The sequence below is a fragment of the Hemiscyllium ocellatum genome, chromosome 28 (genome assembly GCF_020745735.1).
Source record: "Hemiscyllium ocellatum isolate sHemOce1 chromosome 28, sHemOce1.pat.X.cur, whole genome shotgun sequence".
In the NCBI taxonomy this organism is placed as follows: Eukaryota; Metazoa; Chordata; class Chondrichthyes; order Orectolobiformes; family Hemiscylliidae; genus Hemiscyllium; species Hemiscyllium ocellatum.
The window spans coordinates 45008883-45033505 of record NC_083428.1 but is presented as its reverse complement, the minus strand read 5'-3'; the positions used below and the strand labels follow the sequence as shown (position 1 = coordinate 45033505).

Sequence of the window (24623 nt, the reverse complement as noted above, 5' to 3'; positions counted from 1 at the left end):
CAGTTTACGTTTGTGATAAACAAAAGTTTCTAGGTCATCGTAAATGGAACGGTTAAAAACAAATGGTTTGATCATGAATGACCTTGCCAATGACAACTCCTCCCTGCACGAAATGCTGCAAAGAGTCCAGGGGTCTGAACAGAGGGAAATGGAAACTTACACTAGTAAAGTATTTACAAGTATATGGTGCCCAGTTTTTTGTCATTAGGATTTATATATAATTTCAGTATTTAAAACAAAAGTTAGAGTGGAAAGGAGCATGATGAAGTATGCATGTACATTGAAAAGTGACAGGGAAGTAGTTGGTCTTTGCAGTTGCTGAAAAAAGCAAGGGGTCACTGTGGGAGGCATATGCACATATGTCAACTTCTTCACAATCCTGTTTTCAACTGTACCCTCTGAACTTCAATCCAAGAGAGTTTCAAAACTTTATGCTTCTTGCTTCTAGGAAAAATAACTTGGACATTGAAAATTTGATTTATAGTTTTTTTTTAAGAATGCAAATGAGTTGTGATTGTAAAATTCAATATGGAATACTTCTACTTGCTTCTAGTTAGGCAAAGAAGATGGTGGAACTGGGTTAACATTGTCCTTCACCGGAGGTCAGGCAGAATGAAAACAAAAGGACCCTATGGAAAAGGTCAGCCACACAAACGCAATCAGACTATTCAACGTTCATTTCAAAATGCAGAATGTATATAAAAATAAGAAACAGTCGCAACCCATTCCTTACTTACCTACATGTTTATTTAGGACATGTTTATTTTCGTCAATCAATATGCTGATGTGATTTTCACATGGCGTGTTGATATATTACTAAGGGAATATTAAAGACTACACAGATATTCCCAGATACTGGAATTTGAAAGGTTTATGATCTTGTCTGATATTTGAGGAAAACCATAGGAGAATTCAAGTAAAATCAGGAGCTAGCAGGTTAGATAACTTCAAACAGATAGGGTAGAAAAAGACAAAAAGGACAAGTTTTATTGATTCTTTGTCAAGACAAGCACATTTAAGAAAATTAATTACAAAATGAGAGCTAGTCACATTCAAACATTCAGTTTAAATACTTCAACGCAAACAAAAAGTGACTACAGAATCTGAAAACATATTAAAAATATTTCCTTCATATGAAGATAGTGAAACATTTTAGTAGGGACGCTGGTAACCTCCAGAAGCATTTCCTCCCGACATGTTTAGTCCTGACATCATCTGGTTTGAGCGGTTATCAAATGCCATCGAGCCTTGCTGGTACCCTCCGTGCATGTAGTTTCCTTGACTGTGAAAACCAAGGATTACAACAGTTATTTATAAAGCTGAAAAGACAAAACAAGTTCTCCTGTAATCTAAGGATGTTTGTAATGAGTAGCAAGAGTGAAGATTTGACATGCCCAGAATGCAAGGACATGCCCAGGATCCGAGGACATGCCTTCCAGAAACGATCGACAGAGAAACCTTTACTGAACATACAACTGTACGAATTCAGTATAAGTTGCTTGTTCCCATTTCTGTATTAATGCTAACATCACACTGGATCCATCTACTGTCAAATCTATTCCCAGCATTGTCTGAAATAATTCGCATGCTGATTTATTTAATTTTCCTGTTAAATTTTACGGTTAATTCAGCTTCAAATAAGACTCGGTAATGCATCGCTGGTCTAATAATCTTATTCAATTTCTTGCTGCATTCCATCTTTTACTTTGAGCCCTAGTCTTACACCCTCTTGCTATAGCTGGACAGCAATGGAATTCATCTTTTTTCTATTTCTTCACCCAAATTCAAACTCTGGACAATTATTAGTTTCCCTCAGTTTCCTGGTAACAGATTCCTAGTTTACCGTGGTTCTTTATTATAACATTCAACCTCACCCCACACTTCTGGGAACCTGAAGGTTCCTTCATTGTGATATATATAGAGCTATGATGGATGAGGCTACTTTCAGGCAGATCACCATGACCCACAGTCCATATGTGACACAAGAGTGCTTGTGACAAACATCATAATGGGCTTCAGTGTGTGCAGCAATGGGAAGAACATGTTACTGGATAGGATGGAAGAATCCTTTAACCAGCAAGACTCCATATGGTCATCGTATTTGATTCTCCTTGTGACAGGGAAATGCTGCAGAGCAATCTTTACATGAGGAGGATTCCACACTGAACCAGACAGAAAGAGCTAAACATGATATTAATACGGACTCTAAATTACTGAGAAAGGGATGGAAGAAGAATTAACAGGGGAAGGCTGTGAGGATTAGAGAAGCTGCTAACAGCAACCTTTAATAGATTTGTTATGTACTGCCATCCAGTGGCTTGTTGTGGTGCTGTACACTGACAGATACAGAGGGGAAAAAAGGCATCAAATAGTATCTTACCATTCCAAAAATCAGTAGCAGCACCAGTTATAAGTATAATTGCTACTGAACATAACTGTTGATAGTTTTGAGACTGCATGACTGTAGTCATCTGAAAGCATCCTGAAATGTAATGCTGAGACCTATAGTTTTTATAGCAAGTTTGATGGGGCGATTTATTTATCTTTTTTAAAAAAGTGGAAAGGTGGTAAGGAAAAGCCAGGGAACTACAGACCAGTAAGCTTGACATCAGTGGTGGGTAAGTTGGCAGATGGAGTTTAATTTAAATAAATGTGAGATGCTGCATTTTGGAAAAGCAAATCAGGGCAGGACTTACACACTTAATGGGAAGGTCCTGGGGAGTCTTGCTGAACAAAGAGATCATGGAGTGCAGATAGCTTCTTAAAAGTGGAGTCGCAGGTAAATAGGATAGTGAAGGCGGCATTTGGTATGCTTGCCTTCGTTAGTCAGAGCACTGAGTATAGGACTTGGGAGGTAAAGTTGCAGCTGTACTGGACATTGGTTAGGCCACTGTTGGAATACTGTGTGCAATTCTGGTCTCCCTCCTATAGGAAGGATGTTGAGAAACTTGAAAGGGTTCAGAAAAGATTTACAAGGATATTGCCAGGGTTGGAGGGTTTCAGCAATCGGAAGGGACTGAATAATTTGGGGCTGTTTTCCCTGGAGTGTCAGAGACTGCGGTTTATAAAATTGTGAGGGGCATGGATATGGTAAGTGGGCAAGGTATTTACCCTGGGGTGGGGGAGTCTAGAACAAGAGGGCATATTAGATTAGATTAGATTACTTACAGTGTGGAAACAGGCCCTTCGGCCCAACAAGTCCACACCGACCCGCCGAAGCGCAACCCACTCATACCCCTACATATACCCCTTACCTAACACTAGGGGCAATTTATCCTGGCCAATTCACCTGACCCGCACATCTTTGGACTGTGGGAGGAGACCGGAGCACCCGGAGGAAACCCACGCAGACACGGGGAGAATGTGCAAACTCCACACAGTCAGTCGCCTGAGGCGGGAATTGAACCCAGGTCCCTGGCGCTGTGAGGCAGCAGTGCTAACCACTGTGCCACCGTGCTGCCCGTGCACTGCTGCTCTAAACTATGTTTAGAGTGAGGGGAGAAAGATTTAAAAGAGACCTAAGGGGCAACTTTTTTACGCAGAGGGTGGTGCGTGTATGGAATGAGTTGCCAGAGGAAGCGGTGGAGGCTGGTACAATTACAGCATTTAAAAGGCATTTGGATGGGAATATGAATAGGAAGGGTTTCACTTGGATATTGGCCAAGTGCTGGCAAATGAGACTAAATTAATTTAGGATATCTGGTTGGCATGGACAAGTTGGACTGAAGGGTCTGTTTCCATACTGTACATTTCTATGATTATATTTTCATGGTCTATCATTTTTTTTGCTGTGAACAAATGGAGGGAAGATGCCCTGAAATGAATGTATGGAGCTATTAACTATTTCTTATCAATCTTGGAAAGACTCATTTACTTCAAGGGGTTCTTTAAGGAGAAGGAGCGATGACAGAGTTTTAATATTTAAGGGATTTGATAGGGCAAGTGCATGAAGGGGTTTCTAATTGCTGGAGAAGACCAGAACCAAAAGCTAATAACAATAAATCCAAAACAGAATGTAGGCAAACTTGATTAGGGAACTTAAAGTGAAGGAATCCCTAAGGGGCAGTGATGGTAATATGGTAGAATTCACCTTGCAGTTTGAAGGGAGAAGCTGGAATCGCTGCAACGGTATTAGAATTGAGTAAAAGGTAACTCCAAACCAGGGAGGAGCTGACCAAAGTTGATTGGAAGGGGATCCGAGCAGATTAAGACAGTCGAACAGCAATGGCAGGAACTTCTGGATAATTTGGGAGGTACAGCAGAAATTCAGCCCAAGGCAGAGGAAGCATATTAAGCGGAGGATGAGGCAACCATGGCTGACAAGGGAAGTCACGGACAACGTGAAACCAAAAAAGAGGGAGCATACAATTTGGTGAAGATTAGGGGGAAGCTTGAGGATTGGGATGCTTTTGAAAATGAGTAGAGGAAAGCTAAAAAGCAATATGGGGGAGAAGATGAAATATGAGAGTAAGCTATCTAGTAATATAATTGAAGATAGCAAGAGATTTTATTTTTAGATATCTATAAGGTAAGACAGACATTGGAGTAGACATTAGACCACTGGAAAGTGAGGTTTGAGTAGTAGTAACAGGGGTCAAAGAAATGGAAGAACTAAATATTTTGCATCAGCCTTCAAAGTAGAAGACAACAGCAGCATACCTGAACGCCAAGGGAATCAGGGGCAGAGGGGAGTGCAGTGGCCATCACTAAGGAGATGATGCTGGGGAAGCTGAAAGGTCTCAAGGTGGATAAATCACCCAGACAGGGTGGACTAACCCCAGCATTCTAAAGTAGAGACTTTAGATACTGCTGTGATCTTTCAGGAAGCACTGGAATCAGGGAGCATCCTAGAGAACTGCAAGAAAATAACTAATTTAATATCACAGTTTAAGAAGGAAGGAGGCAGATGGAACTATAGGCTGTTTAGCCTGACTTCAATCAGTGGTAGGACTTTGAGAGTCCATTATTAAGAATAAGACTATGGAGTACTTGGATGCACACAGTAAAATAAGGCTGAGCCAGCACAGCTTCCTCAAGGGAGGTCGTGCCTGACAAATCTATTAAAATTCTTTGAGGAAGTAACGAGTAAGTTAGTCAACAAGAGAACCAGTGGATGTGACCAGGTTCTGTTCAGGAGGCTGCCAAGTAAGTTCCCTAAGGTGAATTCTACCATATTACCGTCACTGCCCCTTAGGGCTTCCTTCACTTTAAGTTCCCTAATCAAGTCTGCCTACATTCTGTTTTGGATTTATTGTTATTAGCTTTTGGTTTTAGGGGCAAGGTACTGGAATGGACAGAGGACTGGATGACTCGCATAACATAAAAGACAGCAGCAGGAGAGGACCATTCGACCCTTCGAGCCTACTCTGCCATTCATCACGATCATGGCTGACCCTCCAACTCAATAGCCCCAATCCTGCTTTGACCAATAACCTTTGACCCCATTCATCCTAAGTGCCAAATCTCACCACCCCTTGAATATATTCAATGTTTTAGCATCAACTACTTCCTGTGGTAATGAATTCCACAGGCTCACCACTCACTGGATGACAAAATGTCGTATCTCCATCCTAAATGGTCTACCCTGAATCCTCAAACTGTGACCCCTGATTCTGGACAGATGGCCACTACACTTGGGAACATTCTCCCTGCATCTACCCTATCTAGTCCTGTTAGAATTTTATAAGTCTCTGTGACATTCCCCCTCGACTAATCTGAACTCCAATGAAAGCAATCCTAACTGAGTCAATCTCCCTCATCCATCAGTCCAATCACCCCCGGGATCAGCCTGGTAAACTTTTGCTGTACTCCCTCGAGAGCAGGAGCATCCTTCCTCAGAAAAGGAGACCAAAACTGATTATATTCTAGGTTTGGCCTCACCAAGGCCCTGTATAGCTACAACAATACATCCAGGCTTCTGTACTCAAAACCTCCCACCTGGCAGAGTTAGAGAGTGGGAATAAAGAAGTAGTTTTCAGGAATGGCAACTGGTGAGTAGTGGAGTGCCAGAGGGGTGTATGTTGGGATCATAGCTATTCATGTTATAAATGAACAATTTATTGAAGGAACCAAGGGCATTGTTGTTAAGCCTGCAGATTAGGGAAGGTTGAGGAGGTAGACAGGTGGGAGAAGGTCTTGGGTAGGCTAAAAAGAGTGGACTAGGAAGTGACAGATGGAATACAATGTGGGAAAGTGAAAGTCTTTGGTGGGAATAATAGAGGCACAGACTATTTTCTGTGTGGGGAAAAGCTTTGGAAATCTGAAGCACAAATGGACTTTGAAATCCAAGTTCAAGATTCTCTTAAGGTTAACATGGGAGGCTTAGTTGGCAGTTAGGAAGGGAAATACAATGTTATCACTGATTTCAAGAGGGCTAAAATACAAGAACAGAGACGTATCGCCTAGATTGTGTAAGACCCCAGTCAGACCGCATTTGGAATATTATGAGCAGTTTTGAGCCTGTATTCAAGAAGGGATGTATTGGTGTTGGAAGGTACTAGAAGAGGTTTTAGAAGAAATTTTGACTGGGGAAGTGGCAGGCAAATTCTGATTGAAACTTACAGAATACTGACAGGCCCAAATAGTGTGGACATGGACTAGATACTTCCTCCAGTAGGAGAGACTAGGACCTAAGGGCACACCTCAGAGTGAAGGAACATCCCTTTAGAACTGAGATGAGGAGGAATTTCTTCAGCCAGAGGCTGGATAAATTACAGAACTCATTGCCATAGATGGCTGTGGTGGCCAAATCATTCGTGTACTTAACAGAAAGATCTTGATTGGTAATGGGTTTGATGGTTACAGGAGAAAGGGTTTGAGAAATGTATCAATTGTGATTGAATAGAGAAGCAGAATCAATGGGCTGAATGGCCTAATACCATGCCTATATCTTCTAGTCTACTCAAAACCTCAACCATTACCAAATTCTGTCCACTCTCTGGGTAACTGTCAGGGAAATTAAATAAATGCACAGGAAACTACAGAAGGCAGTGGTGTGGTCAAGTAAACCAGGAGGAGGTTTGCATCAAGCAGAAACATGTGAAATGCAGTTTCTGCATGTTTAATGCTATGTAATACTATCATTCAGCCCTTTCTTTACCCACACCAGTACTTGACCTTGGATTATTTGGGATTTAAATAATAAGTGTGAACAAATGTGGCACTCTATCCTGTGCTTTTGAAATGGTTTACATTTGATAATTTTAAGCACCAAATTTGTTAAGGGGGATTTATTCTTTACAGATCTGTATTAACGATCTGCACTGACTTGGTTTACCTCTTTGAAGAAGTGTTACAGTTTCCATCCTCTTCAGTACAATTTCTCAAATGTGAGAGTGAATTGCTGTGCAATGGACTACTAGGCGTCTTATCAAAGCATCTTATCCAGGTTCTAATGATAATTGTGAAAAAGTTCAACAGTACAGGGAGAGTGAGAGCAACTAGGCAGCATATGACAGCATTCTAACAACTTCTGAACTTCAGGAAAAATTATATCGATGGGAAAGATTCACTTCCAGAAGTATGTCTCATTATTTTCAGAATCATTTCATATTTTCCCTGCCTGTGATGCTGTTCAATTATGTTTAGGGTGCACATCAAGGTTTTACTACAGACTGACAGCACAAGCTTTAATCAGAAGTCGACTCTCCTGCTCCTCGGAGCTCCCCCACCACCTCTCACCCCATCCACCGACCTATCACCATCACCCCCTATCTGTATCTACCTACTGCCTTCCCAGCTACCTCACCCCCAACCTAACCCTTCTATTTATTTGTCAGCTCTCTACACACCTCCGCCCCACATTCCTGATGAAGGGCTTATGCCCAAAACATTGATTCTCCTGCTCCTCGAATGCTGTTTGACCTGCAGTATTTTTCCAGCACCATACCTTTCAAACTTCTCAGTAGTTAGCTCAGCAATACATTTCACAGGCGCCAATTCTGTTATAGAATTAACTATCATCCGCAGTTATGTCACACAAGTCAGCCAACTGCCCAATACTGAAGCTGATTACCTTGGCTACCAATGTCATGTTCATGGTTTGCCTCAACATATTTCTGTGCTCTTGAAACAGGGAGTAAATTTGCAAGAATGTATTCAGCTGCACGGTATAAATGGGGACTAGATACGCATGTCGTAGTGAAGAATAGGTGTCTATTAACACTGATTCAAGGAGAAAGAGCAGATTCACTTTACAGAATTGATATGTTGATAGAGCAAGCCTTCAGCAGAACAGAACAAAGTCTTCAAACCAGTCAGGGAGAAAACAAAAGACAGGCAGTGGGAATGAAATGCCCTGGGAAGTGCTCCTAAATAAAAAGATATTTTCCTTTGAACTGATTGGTCTGTCCCTTGACATGTATAGCTTAGAAGAGCAATAAAATGCTCTGGACTGTGTTGCAAACTGCTTTTGTTTCACTACAGGTAAACATGGCCCACACTATAGCAATGTCTGCCATCATTGGTTTTGAGGATAGTGTTGGAAAACAGCGTACAATATGCTCACACAGACTTCAATCCAGCTCATTCTGAACCACATTACAATTATTTCTGATCGACGTGATGGTTCAATATAAAGTTAAACTAGAACTTGGTTAAATGTAGAGTGAGAGATCATTTGAGATGAACAAATATCAAAACGACAAAATAGCTGTTGCATAGAAAAATCTATAGAAATTACAATTCCTATTTCAAATCACAGCAAAGCTGTCCTGAATGAACCACATGCTTACATAATGGAAAACATTTAGACTGGCAATTCGAAGAAATGAAACAGTAAATACAGGAAGTTTTAAATCTGGTTGTGCTTATCCACATAGCCCAATTCAAATAAAGGTCATCGATCGAAACTTTATCAAATCAGCCTCCAAAAAGACAGGGGTCAGTGTTTTTACTGAGAAATTAGTTGGTTTACATTGTTCTGAGATGCAGCTAAGGTGTGATTTTGGGCTACTTACTTTTGCATTCCTCCTCCTCCTCTCTGCATATTGTAACTTGTCCCAGATGGGCCAGACATGCCCCGATCGCCACCTACAACAGCAATGGGTTAGTGATGAAGCTTTCATACCTCCATTCATCATGGAAAAAACACTCAGCACTTCAGGAAACATACAAGACAGGGAATGATCAATTACACCCACATCAACCAAGGCCTAACAACTACAAAATTCTAGCTTTTACCAGTATATTTCAACCCATTTTACGTTTTGTTACACAATACATTATGTACTTAATTATCTTTTCCCTCAAGAATTAATGTTGCAAATATCTTTTGTACAGATTATTTGATCAGATCTACTACCAGCCTTGCAACTGAAATCCTCTCAAGGATACACAATTAAACTAAAATCTCTGGGTAGGTGCAGCAGAAGAGATTCCAGGTGCAGTATTCACCCTGTACAGGATAGATCTCCACTGGATACTCAAGCAACATATGCCAACATGTTATGTGGAATCACACACCTGCATGACAATAGTATTGCAGATAAAGAGTCATACACATAGCTGCTAGTTGCCAAGTTATAAAACATGCACAATTATACCAGTTCACTTTAATCTGAAGTTTAAACTCCCTCTGTAGAGGCAGAAATGCAGCTGTGAGGGGATTTAACCACCATTCTTCATTCTAGATTCTACATGTGTAGAAAAGATTTTAATTGCCCATCTGATCCAATCCCAGTTCCCATTTAGATAGATTTCCCAGACTATCAACTGTTGATTTACCAAGAACTCCAGACTTCCACATCTGCAGCACTGTTTTGCTGGTGGGCATTCCTGATGAAGGGCTTATGGTCGAAACGTCGAATTCCCTATTCCTGAGATGCTGCCTAACCTGCTGTGCTTTAACCAGCAACACATTTTCAGCCAAAACAGATTTTCAATCAGTTGGGATGTAATGTCAAAAATGCTGCAGTCACATGCCTGTTGTTGTGAAGTTGGGTACAGTAATTGTAGACTGGGAGGTAGGAAATTATAATTTGGTGTTTGTAAGATTGTAAAGTAGTGGGGGTTGGGTGGCATTGCATGGTCCATTTAAACAATGGGGTTTCTTTTCTGGGCTTACAGATTTAAAAAGCTAGCTCACTGAGAGCCCGAACTGCAACATTTACATCAAAAGGCCGAAAAGTTAGTAGGCCAAACAGCAGTTTTTACCAGGACAACAAATTTTTGAATTCAGCCAATGTGAACTAGGCACTTGATGCCAAAATCCTATTAAAGTTAAATCTGATGGTTTTGACAACATAGGACCAATCCAATTGTAAGAAATATTAATACGCCATCACTGGTATGAAAGAAAGGGGCAGTTGGACAGAGCTAACAGCCCTCAGCTCGCACTCTCTCTCTCTCAAAATTGGTTTTCTCACTCATCTACATATTAGAGAAAACACTCTCTAAATAAAGACTTTCCTGACAGAAGAATGACAGGGAAGGCACAGAACATCCCAAAAGACGTGACCTGTCTGGAATTTCAAGAGACTAAATTCTACTTTTTGTTATATAAGAGGAAATTCTATTTATTGGGACAGTATACCATTAGATTCTTGTTTAATTCTAGAATAGTTAGTTAGAAGGGATTTACTCGGTTTATTAACAGTTTACTTAATTTATTCACTGTTAGAGTTAGATGAATAAATTGTTACTTGCTGATTTTAAAGCGAGTGTTATTTTGTTTAACTACTAGAAGTTGCTGAAAGGCAGTTTCCCGCATCATTCACACTCTGTTTACAGATTACACTACTCTTCTTTGGGTGTTTTGGTTTCAATTCCCAGAGGGGGTCAACCTCCACTTTATAACACTGTCATGGTCAATATTCTTCCCTATTCTGATAATCTGTATCTCAGAATAATGAAAAAGCAACATATTATCTAAATGGTTTGAGATTGCAGAGTTCTGAGACACAGATCTGGGTATCCTCATTCACCAATTGCAGAAAACCAAAATGCAGGTTCAACAAGTAATCAGGAAAGCTAACTCTATGTTGTGTGTTACTACAAAAGAAACTGAATGCAAGAATAGGAAGGTTGTGCACCAGTTATACAGGGCATTGGTGAGACCACATCTGGAATACCATATACAGTACTGATCACCATACTTATAGAACGCTGGAAGCAGTTTGCAGAAGGTTTATTCAACTAATAACTGGAAGCAGTGGACTGCCTTACAAAGAAAGGTTAGACAGGCTAGGCCTGTATCCTCTGGAGTTTACTAGAGTCAGAGGTGACTCAATTGAAAATAGAAGATCCTGAGGGGACTTTAAGGTGGATGGGGACAGGATGTTTTCTCTACTGGAAAAAACTAGAATAAAGGGTCGTAGTTTAAAAACATGGGGTCAGCTATTTAGACAGAGATGAGGAAACACCTTTTCTCTTAAAGGGTCAAGTGTCTTTGGAATTCCCTTCCTCAAAAGGCAGTGGATGCAGAATCCTTAAATATCCTTTCAGGGCCGAGGCAGATTGATTCTTGATTACTAAGGTAATGAAATATTATCACGGGTACACAGGAATAGAATTGAGGTTCCAATCAGATTAGTTATGATCTTACTGAATAGAGGAGAAGCTTGAAGGGCTGAGTAGTCCACACTTGTTCCTCACTCATATGTTCTCCTGTACCCTATGTTAATTCGCTTGTGGTTCAGATAATACTATTAACATTGAAGCTCTTAATTTAGTCCATAGCCACTGAATGCCTACACAGGACTTCCTTCCTAGTCCTACATTGTTGGCACCCATGTGGAACGCTACAACCTAGACCTTCCCCTCTCCACTCCAAGTTCCTATGCACCCCAGAGCAAATATCCTGAACACTGGCACCGAGTAGGCACCACAGCTGTCCAGACTCAGGCATAAAGCTGCAAAAACAAAAAAAGTATCTACCCGGCTGACTATTCTGCCTCTCACTTCTAGGATACCCTGCTTAAGCTGACCCATATGGATGGCATCCAGCTCTACATAACCATGGTCAGTTCGTTCATCCTTACAGCTCGACACCGATTCATAACTTTCTGAATTTATCACCCACTAGAGATGTTAGGCCATTCCATCTTAAAAGTCTCTAACGTTGAAACAGTTCCCAAGTCACACTTCACATTCTTTAAATGATCACTTCAAATCTAATGCTCTAGCAACCAGCTTACTGACCAGTGGGAATAGTGGATTCACATTTAACTCAAATGTTCCAATTTTCAGAACACTGAGATTACTTTCCCTTTTAACCATTAAAGATGGTAATTACTGCTGAGTACTAATCATGTCTTCAGAAATATGAAGCTGTAGAATTTGTCTTAGAGATGGAATAAGTATGAAAAACACTTCTTTTTATTAAACTACTCAGAAACATAATTTGACTGTTAAGTTTTACTTTGCCAATGATCTCTTGACATCAGTCCACTATCAACGCTTCCTTGCCAGGATCGATCCTGAAATCCACTCATCTTCCGGCTCCGGTCAGTGTTCCAATCTCGGTTCAAGGGGCTGAGAAAGGAAAAGTAATAATCTCATCATAAATGTGAATCAGAGTCGAGAAGCTGCATGTGTAAAGTCACAGCCTCACACCACTAAAGACGAAAATTAATAGCAAGAAACAAAGTGAGACAATTAATCTGCAAATACCATGCCTACCTAGCTTGTCTCTAATGTACTTCACAAATAGAGGATCTTGTAAAGGTCTGGTGAAAGGTCTGGCGCTGCTCTTTTTGCCACGGGAGGTTAACCAGTTACTCATTTGACAGGCCAAAAACATGATGGCGACTTTTTTGTGGGCTTGAAGTGGAAAACAAAATCAGTGATAGGAAATTGAATGTTTTTTCCTTATTGCTGAGCTTTCAGCTGGTCAACTTTCTTTGCCTCTGAATTGTACTGTTGAAGGGATAACTGTCTCTGAATTTATTTTTCTCTATGACATTGCTCTAAATTCCCCTTTTTATTTATTGATATACTTTGGTGACATGCATGACAAACACTCTCATCTGTCATGGTTGTGAAAAGATATTCATTTTCTTATTCTGTGATGAAGCTGTACATTTTTGGTTTCCTTTTAGATGCCCTATGTTTATCATTCATCATGACTGCTTCACATTGTAGTCTATGACATCATTCTGAATGTATAAAATGAAAAAGAGCGTTTAAGATAAACATTGGTCCTTTGGAGGACGGGAACTGGGGTTTAATGGGCAATTGGGAAATGGCTGAGGTGTTGAACAAGTATTTTGAGATAGTCTTCACAGTGGAAGACACAAATAACATGTCAATAATTGCTAAAGGGATGGAGTTTAAAAATAGGGAGGTTATGCTGCAGCTATATAGGGTGCAGGTGAGGTCACACCTGGAGCACTGTGTATAGATTTGGTCTCTTTACTTAAGAGTGTACTGCCACTGCAGGGATGAAGAGGAGGTTAATTGGGTTGATGCTGGAATTGAGAGGGTTGGCATACGAGAGATTGAGTAGACCAGGACAACACTCATTGGAATTTAGAAGAATGAGGGTTTACAATGAATGATCTTACAGAAACATATAAAATTATGCAGGGAATAATGGGGTCAATCAGGAATTGTGCAGGGAACTTGTACATGCAATCAGAAGAAATAGGGGAGGTCCTTAATGAATACTTTGCTTCAGTATTCACTATTGAGAGGGACGTTCATGTTTTTCAGGACAGCGTGTAAGAAACTGATATGCTCAAACAGGCTGATGCTAGAAAGGAGGATGTGCTGAAAATTTTGAAAAACATTAAGGGTAGATATATCCCTTGGGCCAGACAGGATATAACTTTGGTTACTACAGGAAGCGAGGGAAGAGATTGCTGCGCCTTCAGCAATGATCTTTGCATTCTCACTGTCCACTAAAGTAGTGATGACGATTGGAGGGAGGCAAATGTTCAAGAAAGGGAATAGGGATAACCCTAGGAATTACAGACAAGTCAGTCTTATGTCCGTGGTGGTAAAGTATTGGAGAAGGCTCTGAGAGACAGGGTTTATGATTACTTGAAAAACCATCGCTTGATTACAGATAATCAGCATGGCTTTGGGAGGGGCAGGTCATCCATCACAAACCTGACTGAATTCTTTGAGGATGCGACAAAACATATTGATGGAAGTAGAGCAGTTGATGTGACGTACATTGAATTTAGTAAGGCATTTGATAAGGCTCCCCATGGTAGGCTCATTCAGAAAGAAAGGAGGCATGGGATACAGGGAAATCTGGCTGGCCCATAGAAGACAGAGGGTGATGGTAGTTGCAAAGTATTTAGCCTAGAGCTTGGTGATCAGTGGTGTTCTTTGTGATTTTTATAAAAGACTTAGATGAGGAATTGGCAGGATGGGTTAGTAAGTTTGCTAATGATACGAAGGTTGGTGGAGTTGTGGATAGCATGGAGGGCTGCTGTAGTTTGCAATGGGATTCAGGATTCAGAACTGGGCTGAGAAGTGACAGATGCAGTTCAACCTGGAAAACAGTGTGAAGTGATTCATTTTGGAAGGTCGAATTTGAATGCAGAATAGAGGGTTAAAGGCGGGATTCTTACCAGTGTGGAGGAAGAGAGGGATTTTGGGTGACGTGTGCCCAGATCCCTTAAAGTTGCCACCCAGGTTGATAGGGTCGTTAAGGCGGCGTATGGTGTGTTAGCTTTCATTAGCAGTGTGATTGAGACTAAGAGCCACAAGGTCATGCTGCAGCTTGAAAGAGCCCTGGTTAGGGCACACTTGGAATATTGTGTTCAGTTCTGGGTCCCTCATTATAAGAATGATGTGGAAGCGTGAGAGGGGGTGCAGAGGAGATGCCTAGACTGGAGGGGAAGTCTTACGAAGAAAGATTAAAGGAGCTAGGGCTTTTCTCATTGGAGTGAAGGAGGATAAGAGGTGACTCGATACAGGTGCACAAGATGTTGAGGGGGATAGATAAGAGTGGATAGCCAGAGACTTTTTCCCATGGTGGAAATGTCTATTACGAGTGGGCATTATTTTAAGGTAACTGGAGGAAGGTTTAGGGGAGATGTCAGAGGTAGTAGAGGGACATTTAAACGACTCTTGGATACATACACGGTAGATAGTACAATGAAGGGCGTGTAGGTTAGTCTGATCTTAGAATAAGATCAAAGGCCGGCACAACATAGAGGGCTGAAGGGCCTGTACTGTGCTGTACTTTCCTATGAAGTGGATTGCCCAAGTCAGAAGATGGCCGTATACAGATGGCAGGAAGTGATCAACATGTACTCAAACTATCACTGCATGAAATGTGAACACAGAAACAAATCTGTCAAATCATACTGATGACACCTTGGAGGAAAAGCAATCACTGGCTGATTGATCAAATGAAGATAGATTAGCAAGCTGGACTCGCTAATAGCGAAGATAGATTGTCGCGAAATAACAAATGAAATTCAATGTCAACATGATGTGGTTAGGGAAGGGAAGTAAATATTAAAACTATTAAATAGACTGAAAGGATGGAGGAAAAAAGCTCAAAATTTTTCTTAAAAGGAAAACTGTATTTGACTAACCTTTTTGGATTGATGAAATAACCAGGATGGGCAAGGGTAATGAGGCTGACAGCTAGCATGTAGCATTTGATGACGTCATAACAGACTTGTCAGCACAGCTGATGCACATGTACTTAACAGTGGCTGCCTGAGCACACAAAGGGGCAGAAAACAAAGGAGTGGTAAATAGTTGCTTTTCACAAGGGAGATAGCACAGGAGAGGGGGAGAGCAAGGTGTTGCTGCTAGGAGGACATATCGTACTGAACTGGGCAGACCCTGCTGAATGGGCAGATGCACAAATGATTAAATTTAACACAAATAAGTCTGCTTTAAATAATTCAAAGAAAAAGAAGGAAGTACATGTAAAATAATACAGTTTCAACAGTGTGGGACCAGGGACAAGTGAGGGTGTAATGTAAAAAATTAAATTGTGCTATCTCTTTGGACATTAATGAAATATTAAAGGGGATGTGCTTTCTTTATTCAGTGCCTCACTTTGAACCAACTTTGCATGCCTGTGAATAGGGTGGGGGGGGGGGGGGGGGGGGGTCACCTAGCTTATACTGTGCTGTGCTGAATGAATTCGGTTGCATGTTCACAGAAATTGGTGTGTTGCAGTTCTATCAAGTGTGTAAGAATCTCAAGAGTAAAAGAACCTAACAAGAGTGCAGGGCCACAATCTTTCAAGATGGCAGGGCAAGCTAAGAAGGTTGTTACAAAAGCATATGGGTTTGTCTGGCTTTATAAAGTGGAATTAAACGTATGAGACCAAGGCAATGTTAGTAAACCTGGGGCGGGGGGCAGGGGGAAGAGAGTCCAGAACTAGACTCAGTCTCATTATGTCTCAGCTACTGTATGGGTTTCACTCTTGGCACCACTCTTTAGAAAGGATAAGAAACAGATTTTAGAGGTGTAAGCCATTTGGCTCTTTCAGGCTGCTCTGCCATTCAAAATGGTCATGTCTGATCACCCAGCCTATTCCTACTTTTGCCCTGTAACCTTTAATCACATTAGCCCCCAGAGGTACATCATACTCCATGAGAACATTCAATACTGCTGTCTCAACAGTTTTCCATGGCAGAGAATCTCATGTTCATCACTCTCTGGATGAAGAAATTTCTCAAGCCTATCCTAAAAGATCAACCCCTTAATAAGAGACTGTGACCACTAGTTTTGAAAAACTCAGTCATACAAAACATTGCTGCATCTACTCGACCTAATCCTGTTAGAATAGGATTTGTTAAGGGAAATACGTCGGGCTTTAGTATTAAAAATTGGCAAATCATTTTGCAGCTGCACAGAAATTAAGTTGGGCCACACTTAGAAGACAGCGTGCAGTTCTGGTTACCACACTACAAGGAAGAAATGAAGACTTTGGAGAGGGTACAAAAACGGCTCACCAGGATCTTGCCTGGTTTGGAGACTTTTAGCTGTGAGGAGAGATTAGACAAACCTGGTTTGTTTTAACTTGGATGAAGGACAACTTGATAAAAGTTTACAAATTTATGAGAGGCGTGGATAGAGTGGATAGTTGGAGTCTTTTTCTGAGGCTAGAGATGTCAATTACTGGGGGCTAGAAAGTTTCATAAAAAAGGTAGTACACTTAAAGGAGATGTGAGGGGCAAGTTTTTCCACAGTGTGTTAAGTATCTGAAAGTGCTGACAAAGGCATTTTTAGCAACGTATATAGTTCAATTAAATTTTTTCTCCTCCTTCTGAACTGAAGAAACCTTCATCCTAAGCTGCTCAATCTCCCTTCATAAGAGAGATGACTCATCTCAGACACCAGTCCTAAATGTTCCAGTTGCTTCCTGTAAATCAGTCCTACCATCCCAGGAACCAGTCCTATCATTCCAGGAACCTGTCCGGTAAACCTTTTTTGCATTCCCTCAACAGCTAAAATAATCTTCCTCAGATAAAGAGACCAAAACTGCACACAATACGGCAGGTGTGGTCTTACCAATGCCCCAGACTGTTAAGAGCAAGAGAGCCCTGCTTCTGTAATCAAATCCCCTCACTACATAGCCTTTGGATTACTCATGGTGTAACATGCTAGTCAGTTCAGAAATAAGGAAATAGGAGAGCTGATGTGAGACGCATGAGTTGGTGCAAGAGGGAGGGTTTTAGATTCCTGGATCACTGGGACTGTTTTGGGAAAGGTGGGAACATATGCAAACATGACCATCTCCACCTGAATCACATTGCGACCAACATCCTTGCAGGTAGATTTGTTAGTTCTATTGGGAGGAGTTTAAGCTAGTCTGGCAAGGAGAACGAACACAGAATATCAATGAAACAGAGACACATCATGCTACAGCAAAGGTGAGCTCAGTTACGTTGAGTGTAGAGAGACTAATGCAAGGCTGGATGGTCTTAACTTTAATGCTAGAAGTGTAAAAGATAAGACTGATGGGGTAGTGGCATGGATGGACTCATGGAAGTATGATATTGTTGCAATCACAGAAACATGGAGGAGGAAAGGGCTGGATTGGCAACTCAACATTCCAGGGTATAGGATCTTTAGGTGAGGGTGTAAAAAGGGTGGTGTTGTTGTACAATTAATGAAGGAGTCAAATACTACAATAAGGAGAAGTGATAAATTGGAAGGGGCTTCAAACAAGACTTTGTGGGTCGAACTTCGGAATGTTAAGAGGGCAGCTGCTTTATTGGTAGTGTATTATAGACCCCCAAAGAGTCAGTGGGACATAGAGGAGCCAAACATATGAAAAGGTTCACTGAGGTGTGTAGAAGTAATTATACGAGAGGATTTCAACTTTTTCAACAAACTGGGATAGTCACACTGTTAAGGGTTTAGACGGATTGGATTTCTTGAAATATATTCAGGGGAGTGTTTGCACCAATACACAGAAGGCCCAACAAGGGATGGTGGAGAGCTGGATCTGGTTCTGGGGAAACAAGATGGGCAAGTGTTCAATGTGGCAGTGGGGGAACATTTTAGCAATAGTGACCACAACACAGTACATTCAAATTTGTTCTGATCATGGACTGGGAGCAGCTCCTTGCAGCTAAGTCTAGAGCGAACCAATAGGAAGCATTCATAAAGGAGCTGGAGAGGGGACAGGTCCAATATGTACCCTTTAGAAATAAATGCAGGAGCAATACATTCAGTGAGCCCGAGATGTCCAGGTTAATTCAGCACTGGATGGAGGAGGAGCAGGGCTTTTAGCAAGTCCAAAGGCAGTAATTCAGCTGCAGCCCTGCAGAAGTATAGCAAGTGCAAGGAGGGAATATTAGAAAGCAGTGAGAAGAGCAAAAGGTGGATATGAAAAAGGACTTGCGAACAGGATTAGGGAGAATCCTAAGATATTCTATAAATATATTAAAAGGAAGAAGTTATGAGGAACTTAGACAGTTTGACATTGGAAATGGGGAAATCCTGGTGGCTCTGTGGGGCTTAAAATCAGAAATGCCTGGCCCAGGTGAATTGCATCCCACACTGCTATGGGAGGCGAGGCAGGAAATTGCAGGGGCTTTGACAAAAATTTATAATTCCTCTCAAACCACAGGGGGAAGTGCCCGAGGATTGAAGGATGATTAATAAGTTTCCACATTTTAAGAAGGGCGTCACAGATGTACAGCACAGAAACAGACCCTTGGTCCAACTAGTCTATGCTGACCAGATACCCTAAAATAATCTATTCCTATTTGCCAGCACCCAGCCATATCCCTCTAACCCTTCCTATTCATATACCCATCCAAATGCCTTTTAAATGCTGCAGTTGTACAAGCCTCCTCCACTTCCTCTGGCAGCTCATTCCATATATGCACCTTCCTCTGAAAATGTTGCTCCTTAGGTCCCTTTTATATCTTACCCCTCTCACCCTAAACATTTGCCCTTTAGTTCTGGACTCCGCTACTCCAGGGAAAATATCTCGTTTATTTATCCTACCCATGCCCCTCATGATTTTATAAATCTCAACGAGGTCATCCCTCAACCTCCGACGCTCCAGGGAAAACAGCCCTAGCATATTCAATCTCTCCCTCAAATCCTCCAACCCTGGCAGCATCTTTGTAAATCTTTACTGAACCCTTTCAAGTTTCACAACATCATTCCGATAGGAAGGCGACCAGAATTGCATACAAGATTTCAACAGTGGCCTCACCAATGTCCTGGACAGCCGCAACATGACCTCCCAACTCCTGTACTCAATACTCTGACCAATAAAGGAAAGCATACCTTCTTCACTACCCTATTTACCTGTGGCTCCACTTTCAAGGAGCTATGAATCTGCACTCCAAGGTCTCTTGTTCAGCAACACTCCCTAACCTTACATTAAGTATATAAGCCCTGATCTGATTTGCTTTTCCAAAAAGCAGCACCTCACATTTATTTAAATTAAACTCCACCTGCCACTCCCTGGCCCATTGGTCCATCTGATCAAGATCCTGTTGCACTCTGAGGTAAGCTTCTTCGCTGTCCACTACACTTCCAATTTTTGTGTCATCTGTGAACTTACTAACTATATCCCCTATGATCACATCCAAATCATATATGTATATATAAATGACAAAAAGTAGTGGACCCACACCGATCCTTGTGGCACTCCACTAGTCACAGGCCTCCAGTCTGAAAAACAACCCCCCACCACCACCCTCTGTCTTCTACCTTTGAGCCAGTTCTGTATCCAAATGGCTAGTTCTCCCTGTATTCCATGAGATCTAATCTTGCTAATCAGTCTCCCATGGGGAGCCTTGCCGAACGCCTTCCTGACCTCCACCGCTCTGCCCTCATCAATGTACTTTGTTACTTCTTCAAAAATGCAATCAAGTTTGAGACATGATTTCCCACGCATAAAGCCATGCTGACTATCCCGAATCAGTCCTTGTCTTTCCAAATACATGTACATTCTGTCCCTCAGGATTCTCTCCAAGAATTTGCCCACTACCGACATCAGGCTCACCGGTCTATAATTCCCTGGCTTTTCCTTACAACCTCTCTGAAATAGTGGCACCACGTTAGCCAACCTTCAGACTTCTGGCACCTCACCTGTGACTATCAATGATATAACTATTTCAGCAAGGGGCCCAACAATCACTTCCTTAGCTTCCCACAGAGTTCTTGGGTACACCTGATCAGGTCCTGGGGATGTATCCACCTTTATGTGTTTCAAGACATGCAGCACCTCCATCTCTGTGATATGGACATTTTTCATGATGCCATCATCTATTTCCCCACATTCTACATTTTCCATGTCCTTCTCCACAGTAAATGCAAAATACTCGTTTAGTATCTCCCCCATCTCCTGCAGCTCCACACATAGGCTGCTTTGCTGATCTTTGAGTCCTATTCTCTCCCTAGTTACCATTTTGTCCTTAATCTATTTATTAAAAAAAAATTTTGGATTCTCCTTAACCCTATTTGCCAAAGCTATCTCATGTCCCCTTTTTGCCCTCTTGACTTCCCTTATATGTATATTCCTACTGCCTTTATACTCTAAGGATTCACTTGATCTCTCCTGCCTCTATCTGACATATGCTTCCTTCCTTTTCTTAACCAAATGCTCAATTTGTCTAGTCATTCAGCATTCCCTATACCTACCAGCCTTTCATTTCACCCTAATAGGAATATCCTGTCTCTGGACTCTCATTTCTGAAGGATTTTCCTGCCGTCCCTTTACCTGCGAACAACTGCCCCCAATCAGCTGTTGAAAGTTTTTACCTAATACCATCAAAACTGGCCTCCCTCCAATTTAGAACTTCCACTTTTAGATTCAGTCTATCCTTTTTCATCACTATTTTAAAACTAATAGATGAACCACGAAAGTACGGAACCTGTGTGTCATGTCAGTGGTGGAGAAAGTACTGGAGAAAAATTCTGAAGGAATGAATAGATTTGGAAAGGAATAGGTTTGTGAGGGAAAATTAGCAGGCTTTGTCAGAGGGAGGTCATGCCTAACAAATTTGTTAGAAGTTGTTGAAAATGTGATCAAGCACATGGATAAGCGAAATTCAATTGATGTAGCTTACATAGATTTTAGCAAAGCTTTTGACAACATCCCTGGGAGGATGCTGATCCTTTAAACAAGGTTGCGTTGACCTTGGCTGTTTTACCAGACACAGGTTATGAAATGTCTGGCTTTATCTACTTGAAGCAGCTTTTAAATTTTTAAAAAATCACTTGTGCACTGAAAGGAGCCAGTTCTCAGAGCTCAGCTTTTCTCTGGTTTGGTTTGGTTTGAGTAATCTGGTTATTTAGAGAAAGCAGTCAGTCAGTTTGAGGCTGCTGGTCAAAGAAACAGCTACACGGAAGAAGGTGCTCCATGCTGAATCTCCTCTCAGACCCTGTGTTTCATTTTTCCTTTTTTGCCAAGGGGTGTTTATGGGGATTGTTGCAAATATTTGGAACAGCATCATTAAGGTGGGATAGTTTGTTGGGCTTTCGGATAGGTTAAGTTATTCGATATCCTGTTCTCTTTTGTTTGCGTTTCATTCGGCAATTTTGTAAATAAATTCTGTTCTGTTTAAACTTGGGCCAGTTGCATCACTTCTGGAATATCCACTCTACATCTGCTTAAAACAACTAACAAAGTTAGGGTCTGGGCTACTTTCTTAACTGTTTTGAGTGGTCTGGCCTGGTCTATAACAGTCCCATATGGGAGACTGATTGAGAAGGTTAAAGCAAATGGAACGGAGGGCATTTCGGAAAGTAGATCAGAAACTGGCTTCCTAACATGATACAAAGGGTAGTGATAGAGGTCTGTTAAAGTGACTAGGGGCCAATGTCCAGCAGTGGACCACAAGGATTAGAACTGGGACCCTTACTGTGTTTTATATACATTAATGATATACATGAAAACATGGGGACAAATGATAAGCAAATTTGCGCATGACAAGATTAGTACAGTGGTTAACAGTGAAGATGGCTGTTGGTTACAGGAAGATATAGAGTGATTGGTCAAATGGGCAGACCAGTGGCAGATGATATTTAACCCTGATAAGTAAGTTGTAATGAACTCAGGAAGAAACAAGTTGGAGAGAGTACTTAATGAATGGCAGGACACGGGGTAACTTGGAACAACAGAGGGATCTTTCTGAAGTTGTCAGGACAGTTAAGGCGGCATATGGGACACTTGCTATATTCAATGCCATGGTTGAAGAAAAGGACAAGGAAGTAATGTTGGAGTTGTACAGAGTGTTGGTTCAGTCCACAGTAGGAGTAGTGTGTGCAGTTCTGATCATCTCACCAGAGGAAGGATGTGACAGCACAAGAGGAGGTTCACCAGGATGTTGCCTGGGTGGAAACACTGAGCTATAAGGAGAGATTAGAAACGCATGGATAGTTTTCTTTAGAGCAGAGGGGACATGATTGAGATGTATAAGATTATGAGGGGTATGAAAGGGTGAATAGAGAGCAGCTGCTCCCCTTGGTTGAGGGGTCAATCACAAGATTGCATAGTTTTAGGATAAGGGGCAGGAGATTTGGGGAAAAAAATTACGTTGGTGCATACTCAATGGGCCAAATACCCTTTGCTGCATTGTAGGAGTCTCTGAAGTCCAACATACCATTTCCAAGGTTAAAAAAGGGTGTTACAGAAATTGTGGAAAATAGTGCTGTAATGTAGGGTTTCAGTTATCTGCAGTGACTGGAGAAAGAAGGCTTCTTCTCCCTTGCAGCATTGAAAGTTAAAGGGAGGAATGGATAAATGCTTGAGCACACTAAATGAGAAACTGGTTATATTGACAGAAGCATAGGAGATAATTAAGCAGAACAACAAAACAATAATTTTCTGCAGCATGTTATGATGATGAGGAACACTATCTAAAAAGGCTGGGTGGTGGTGAGCAGACAATCAGAAAGGCTAATGCAACACTGACCCTTATTTCAAGGGGGTTGGAGTATAAGAGTATCAATCATACAAGGTTCTGGTGAGACCACATCTGGGTGCACTGTGAGCAGTTTTGGTCTCTATAAGGAAAGACATGATGTACTTGGAAGCAGTTCAGAGAAAATTTACTAAGATGATTCCTAGGATGATGACAGGGTTATCTTTTGAGCAAAGGCTGACCAGGCTGCGACGCTACTCATTGTAGTTTAGAAGAATGAGAGGTAATTTCATTGAAACATATAGGATCTTAAAGGGCTTGACAAGGTAAATGCTGAAAGGATGTTTCCCCTCACAGTGAGCCCAGAGGGCACAGTCACAGAATAAATGGGCACCAATTTAAGGTCAAAATAAAAACATTGAGATGAAGTGAAGTTTCTTCTCTCAAAGGGTTGCGATTTTCAACTTCTTGCTACAGAGACCTATGGGAGCAGAATCCTTGAATATACTGAAGGCTGAATATATTTAAAATAGATCCTCGATCAGTAGGGAAATCAAGGGTGACAGGGGAAGGTCAGGAAAGTGAACCTGAGCCATAATCCTATTGAATGGTGGAACAAGCTCGAGAAGCTCAAAGGCAAACTGTTGTTCCTACTTTTTATGGTCTTAGGTTAAGAGCTGAAAATCTGAGATATGGGACAAATTGAAATCTTCAAAGAATCAGAACAAGCATGATTGAGTAAATAGCTCTTTTTGTCCTCTAGACAGATTGCTTACAGTCTGCACAATCAGGCAGCACATACCAAATCCAAACAATTTGTGCAGAAACGTTTTCTTTATATTAAGTCTGATTCTCTAGTTAATCACTTTAAAGAGGACTACATTAATTACGTGCTCCCAGCCAATGGGAACAGTTTATTTACTGATACTGGTCAAACCGCCACTTTGCATGCCCTGCTCTATGGCAAACAACCCCAATTTCTCCAGGCTATCCAAGTAATTATAACCCCTCATCATTTGAGCTATTCGTCTGTACTTTCACATCCTTCCTAAAGTATGCCCAGAATTGGGCACAATACTACAGCTATTAATATTCGATTAAAGATTAGTAACATATCTTCGTTTTAATCTTTCCCTCATTTCATAAGGTGTAGGACCCAATGTATTTTATCTAGTGCAATCATTCTCCTGCCTGCAAGATATTTATGCAAACATTCCAAAAGGGAGTGTCTTCCTTCATTTCCATGAAGAGTTGTATAATTTAGCATGAATCTTCTATCCTCCTCCTTTTTCCTTCCAAGTGCATCCTCTCTCCTGTTTTTGTACTGAATTTCAACTCATAAACGGATAACTTCTGACCTTAGAC

The 24623-nt window shown here is 41.3% G+C and overlaps 1 protein-coding gene across 1 annotated transcript in view; it reads right to left on the bottom strand.

The window, feature by feature from the left end:
• Nucleotides 1-988: 988 nt before the first annotated feature.
• LOC132829244 (scaffold attachment factor B1-like) overlaps nt 989-24623 on the bottom strand; it is a 115756-nt gene continuing 92121 nt past the window's right edge. The window contains exons 17-19 of the mRNA XM_060846615.1: nt 12359-12471; nt 8958-9030; nt 989-1282 (exon numbers count right to left, since the gene is read on the bottom strand). Of these exons, the coding sequence (XP_060702598.1) occupies nt 1153-1282; nt 8958-9030; nt 12359-12471 (316 nt within the window). The 3' untranslated portion in view covers nt 989-1152. The remainder of the gene's footprint in view (nt 1283-8957; nt 9031-12358; nt 12472-24623) is intronic.